This window comes from Papaver somniferum, chromosome 1, assembly GCF_003573695.1.
Source record: "Papaver somniferum cultivar HN1 chromosome 1, ASM357369v1, whole genome shotgun sequence".
NCBI lineage: Eukaryota > Viridiplantae > Streptophyta > Magnoliopsida > Ranunculales > Papaveraceae > Papaver > Papaver somniferum.
In genome coordinates this window covers 12,672,934-12,679,448 of record NC_039358.1, presented here as the reverse complement: position 1 = coordinate 12,679,448, position 6,515 = coordinate 12,672,934, and the positions used below count along the sequence as shown (strand labels likewise).

The 6,515-nt window shown below is 38.3% G+C and overlaps 1 protein-coding gene across 2 annotated transcripts; it reads left to right on the top strand.

Annotated features, from left to right (window-relative positions):
- Nucleotides 1-3,756: 3,756 nt before the first annotated feature.
- Nucleotides 3,757-6,059, top strand: LOC113326102. 2 transcript variants are annotated; one of them, XM_026573905.1, is made up of 3 exons: nt 3,757-4,301; nt 4,583-5,463; nt 5,779-6,059. In XM_026573905.1, the coding sequence occupies exons 1-3, from the start codon at nt 4,297-4,299 to the stop codon at nt 5,805-5,807; spliced, it is 915 nt and encodes a 304-aa protein (XP_026429690.1). In that variant the 5' UTR covers nt 3,757-4,296; the 3' UTR covers nt 5,808-6,059. The 2 variants fall into 2 exon arrangements, with proteins under 2 accessions (XP_026429690.1, XP_026429686.1); XM_026573901.1 differs by having other exon boundaries at nt 3,757-5,463.
- Nucleotides 6,060-6,515: the final 456 nt, after the last annotated feature.

Below are 6,515 nucleotides of genomic sequence, written 5' to 3'. Positions count from 1 at the left end.
AGAAATCTGACTTTTTTTAGGTACACTTGATTCAAATGATTGCAAGTATCAAGGTGAAGGTGGATTTATTCGTGTCTAAATGGGAAGTCTTACAATTATGAAAGGCAGGAGAATTAATGGTCTTTGTACACTGCAAGGTACTACTGTGACAGCTATTGATGGTGGATTTTTGATAAAGAGTAAAATCGTAACTTTACACATTCTTGATCCATCAGTCAGATGAATATTGGGAGTTATCTCTCATTACAGCGCTTTTGCAAAAATATAAAGACATCTTCGCATGGGACATGGATGAAATGCCAGGTATAGACTCTGATGTCTCATGTCACAGGTTAGATATCACAAAAAGGACGTAATGGCCGTTCAAGCAGAGAATAAGGAAAATAAAAACAACATATCACCCACAAATAGAAGCTGAGTTGCAGAAGATGTTAGACGCAGGAATAATCCGACTAGCAAAGTACCCAGAGTGGATAGCGAACATGGTGGTGGTACCAAAAAAGAACAACGGGATACAGATCTGTATCGATTTTAGTGACCTAACTAAAGCATGTTCGAAGGATAGTTTCCCACTCCCAGATATACCGTAAATGGTGGAGGAAGCAGCTGGAAATGAAAGGTTATCTTTGATGGACGGATACAATCAAATCCCCTTAGTAGAAGAAGATCAAGAGAACACGGCTTTCTTTGCACCATGAGGATTATATTGCTATACAAGAATGCTTTTTGGTTCGAAAATGCAGGTGCTACATATCAGGGAATGGTGGAAAAGATATTCGGAAAGTGGGTACACACAACACTGAAGTGTCTCCCACAGATAAACCCAAAAGGTTTTGTTCCGTCTTTTGATAAATCAAGGTGAACAGGAACCAATTGATAATCCGAACTTATATTCCCGAAGAACAACCTAGAGTTATCAATCACCTCACAACAATCTTAATCGTAAGGTAGCAAAACAAGATGTTGCGGAATCACAAACGATGAGACGAAGATGTTTGTGATTACTTTTTATATCTTTCCCCATCGGAGATAAATCTCAAGCCAATCTTACAATTGAACTTGTACGATAGAAAATGGCAAGATCAGATCGCTCAACTACAAGAGAAGTAGTTTCGTCTGGCTTCACAATCCCAATGAAGTGTTTAGTTGTTAACCGACAGGGTCTCGAGAAGAAACCTACGGTTAAAGGAGAAACGACTCTAGCAAAACCAACTAGTATCATACAAGAGGTGTGGGTATTAGTTCTGCACAGATTATATAGTTTTCAAATCATGGTTTGCAATCTAATTTAGCTTAGTAACAAAGCATTCAATATTCACCGTTATATGAAAAACCTGATTTATCCAAGCTAGTATCTTTCAACCGTTAGATCGAAACTTAGCTTGTCACACACAAATGAAATGCTTTCATTTAGGTTTGAGTAACCGTACCTAAACGTGTGCGTTTGGTTGGTTCAAAAATGGTTGACCAAATGGTTAGCCGTATGAGTAACTTTCATATTAACCATATTCATCTTCTTCATAACTAGTTCAAATGACTTCAAAAGAACTAGTTCAAGAGTTGTTCAATTGCTTAGATCTTTATAATAGACACAATTGAAACAAAATCGGTTTGATTCACTTGAATCAATTCATGAACAATATAGCCACGGTTTGAAAAGATTGCATTCCTTAATGATTTATTGTTTTAAGTTCATGAGCTACCGATTTGAGATATAACCAGCCCGGTTATGCGTACAGGTACGTGTAACTTAGCTTTACCGGAATTGGGTTTGAAAACCCAGCAAAAAATTTTGGTTTAAAAACTTCCGAGGGTACGCGTACGGGTACGCATACCTAAGGTGACGGTTTTCCAGTTTGTAAACTAACAAACCACAACAGAAATTTTCGGTTCAAAAAATTCCACCAACACGCGTATGGGTACACGTACCTAACCTGTCTCCTTCGCTAATATCGTATGCACAAGTGCACACACTTGGTTTCCGGTACATGGATCTGTACACTAATGTGCTAACCCACTATATATGCTTATATCTATAGTTTGTTACATATTCTCAACTCTACATTTCAATCAATGAACATTCTTATGATGTTATAATCGTTATTCACGACTATCGTCATCAAAGCTATTTTCATATTGAAATGTCATCATGACTTGCGTCACGGATAAAGATGAACAATGGCTAAAGCGAAAGCTTTACCAACACGTATTTTGAGAAAAAGATAGGCGAGTAAACTCGGCTCGAAATCTCAAATGTGTATGTATGAAAGCTATCATAGTTACGACTTTCTCTCAAGAGTAGAAAATAGAGTAGATAGACTTTTGAGTGATAAATAAGTTCAAGTCTCCACATACCTTTTTAGTCGGATGAAGTTCCACTGGTTCCTTGAGTAGTTCTTCGTCTTCACATGATAATCGCCATGGAGTCTGGACCTCAACTACACTAATTTGTCCTAACCGAGACTTAGATTTAAGTACTCTAGAAATCAAGACATATAGTTTTGACAATTAAACTTGACAAACATGCTTGAGATAGCAACGCATGCGAGTTCGACCGAGCAATGCTCTAACACGATTCATCTCGTGCTCTTCAGACAAATGCAAACAATTTTTCAACATTTTGAAGAAAGGAACCAAATTCGAATGGACGACTGAGTGCGAAAAGGCACTGCAAAGTATAAAAGATTACCTAATGAACTTGTCTATCTTGCAGAAAGATGAACCAGGAGAAGAATTGTTATTATACCTAACTTCCACGCCACATGCATTAAGTGTTGTACTTCTTCGTTTAGATGAAGGGATCGAAAAGCCAATTTATTACATAAGCAAAACTTACAATTCCGTAGAGAAAATTATGCAAAGATCGAAATATTAATTCTCGCACTGGTGTGTGCAACCCAAAAGCTTCGCACATACTTTCAGGCTCATAAGATTCGAGTTTTAACCAATGTACCAATTGATTCTGTAATGAAAAACTCCATAAGATCAGGAAGAATAGAAAGATGGAATGTACAAGTGGGGCTATTTAAAGTAAAGTACGAGATATTATCTTCACCGAAATCACAAGTCATTGCGGATTTCTTAGCAGAGTTCCCATTGGAGTAAGATGAAAGTGTAAAAGAAATGATGGACATAGATGAAGATAAGGGAACCCTAAATTTGTTAAAGTAGAGAAATTCAAAAAGTGGGAAATACTAGTTGATGGATGTGTAAATGGAGAAGGAAATAGCATAGAAATGGTGATCATGTCACCACTAGGAGCGAGAATGGCGCACTCATTCAGGCTGGAGTTCGCATCGACCAGTAACGAAACAAAATTTGAAGGAGTAGAACATGCATTGAGGTTGTGATAAGCACGTAAATGCTGCATTTTGTACACATATTTATATTAGATAGGACTCGATATCTCTGCTAATAACTCTATTTTAATGCTTTTGTAGAAAGTAGGAGCAAATTAGATCTTCCTAAAGATAATTAGCTAAATGAAGCTAAAATGGCACTTGCGAGCACACGCCTCAATTATTTCATTGTGCCAGCAAGAGATGATCAAATGTGGCTTTCACTGAATTTTCTATGCGACATAAGAGAGGGAGAACCAAGATTTCATTGGGGCTTAAAGGATGATGACGTGGCAGCATTTCCTCTACGCATTTCTATGTGGATTATAAAAGAAGGCATAATTTGTTGTTTGTAAACTATAAAGAGAAGGACAAAAAGAAGTTCTCGTTTTCTTATCATGCAGATGAAGTGGTTTGAAAGGCAAGGCTTTCTTAATTACATCAGAGTTCAGAGTGATTGTTGCAGTTCTCTCTGCCGATGGAGTTCATGTTCTCCTTCTCAATTAGGCAGCAGTCGTCGGTCTTGGCCAATGAAATAATTTTCGAACAACAAGATGGAGAGACTTAATGGGAGTTCTAGGCATGAACTGAAACTCCATTTGATCAAAAAAGGGAAAAGAAGACTTAAGCAGTAGTACTGGTTGCTATATTACATTCGATGGTTTCGTCTACAGCTGATTCGGTGGTATTGGTTGAGAAGATATGAACGTAGGGTGCTGCTGATGTACATCACCAAGATATGGGAGCAAAACCAGTGGAACCAGACGTTGTTGATCGTTTTGAATGCAGACGATGAAGGGAAGTAGTTGATACTGTGTCCTGGAATGCCGAATGAATTGGCAGTGTAAAAGTTACTTGAGATTGTTGGAACAGAGAAGAATATTTAGTTTATCTATTTATGATTGGTCTACACTGCAAGAAAATATTCTCTACATATGCAGCTATCTATACGTAAGATATGTGGTATGTGTAAGCTATATATAAGCCTTGTAAAAACTCCATTGATAATAATAAACCCTAAGTCATTATTCTCCCGTAGACGTAGGCTATAGCCGAACCACGTAAATCTGTGTTCTTTCTTCTACCTGTTTGATTAATAACATGGTATCAGGGGATCGTTAACGATCCTGGCCATTACTCTGTCATCAAGTTTGTTTTCTCTGTGTGTTTCCTATGGCACAATCAGATCATAATACTAGCATGCGATTAACTTCTGTTTTGTTGAATGATGTCAATTATGTCAGCTGGTCCAGGGCTGCTGCTCTTGCTCTTGGGGGTAAAAGAAAATCTGGGTATATTGGTGAGAATAGTACCTGTCCAGATGCTAAAGATCCAAAGTATGATGATTGGATTGCTGATGATCAACTGGTTCGCACGTGGCTTCTTCAGTCGATGGAACCACATATTTCAGAAATTTTCTCGTTCTCAGAATCTGCAAAGGATTTGTGGAAGTCTGTTGCTAGTCTGTATGGCTTACGGAATAATGTTGCTCGGGTGTTTGAGCTGAAATGTGAGATTGCTGAGGCTGAACAAGGTACGGAAAGTTTTACTGAGCATTTTGGTTATTTAAAAAAGAAGTGGGATGAACTTGATACATATCGTCCTCATACAACTGATGCCAAAACTCTCTTGAAGAGGGTTGAGGAGGATAAAATCTTTGATGTGCTCAGTAGCCTCAAACCAGAGTATGAATCTCTTAGAAGCACTATTCTCATGAGTGCTGAATTGCCAAGTATGTCTAGTGTCTGTGCGACTGTGCAGCGTGAAGAGACACGTAAGAAAGTTATGAATCCTGTTTCTAAAAGCATTGTAGATATGGATGCAGCTGAATCTAGTGCTCTTATGAGATACAAAGATGATAAACGAAGAGCCGTGCCATTTGATAAGGACAAGAATTCTCGTGCTAAAGGTAAGAGAGAAGTTTTTCATTGTGATCATTGTAATAAAACTGGTCACATCAAGGATCGTTGTTGGGATATTTATCCTCATCTTAAAGCTAATTTTGACAAAAATAAGCTTGCTCGAGCTGCTGTAGCTGATAATTCATCCTTCACCATAGACCAATTGAAGGATTTCTTTAACCAGTTGGGTAATAAGACTGAGCGCAAGGCCACACATGCTTCAGGTAACTTACTAGCCTTTCTTACTACGCCTGTTTCCAACCGTCACATCTGGATTATTGATTCAGGAGCTACAGATCATATGGCAAATGATCCTTCGTCAGTTCATGCATTTATTCGCAGCTCTCATAAGATATTTCTGTTGCTAATGGCTCTACTGCTCCTGTGATGGGCAGTGGGAAAGTGAATTTTTTTTCAGATTGTCCGCCATCTAATGCACTTGTTGTTCCATCGTTTCCTACTCATTTGTTATCTGTTGGCCAAATCACTAATTCTCTGATTGTGATGTTACATTTACCCCTACCTCGGTCATCTTTCAGGATCGAAAGACGAAGAAGACGATTGGTAGAGGCATATTTTCTCATAGACTGTACCTGTTACGCTCCAGTGACATGGCATGTCTCACTCAAAGATCTACTCCGCAGTTTCTTTATCATCAACGACTTGGACATCCTTCCAGTCGTGTTTTTTCTAGGATTTTTCCCACATTTACTGTCCAGTCTCAAGTCTGTGATGTTTGCCAGTTTTCTAAACAGTCTCGTTTTCCATTTCCTAATTCTGTGACTCGAGCTACAATGGCTTTTGAATTAATTCATTCTGATTTATGGGGTCCTGCTCCAATTGATGCTTATGATGGGTATAAATATTTTGTTATCTTTATAGATAATTGGTCACGTGCTACATGGATCTACTTACTCAAATCCAAAACTGAAGTTTCATATGTATTTGCGGATTTTCATTGTATGATACGCAACCAATTTGATGCACAGGTTAAAATTTTTAGATCAGATAATGGCACTGAGTTTGTCAAAGGCCCTCTTCCAGGTTATTTGCGCAGTCATGGTATTATTCATCAAACTAGCTGTGTTGGTACCTCGCAGCAAAATGGTGTTGCTGAACGGAAACTCCGTCACATTCTGGAAACAACTCGTGCTCTTATGATTCAGATGCATGTTCCAAAGAAATTCTGGTCTCATGGTTCTCTGACGGCCACTTATTTGATCAATCGTCTGCCTAGTCGTGTGCTTGAGTTCAAATCTCCATTGGAGGTTTTAAA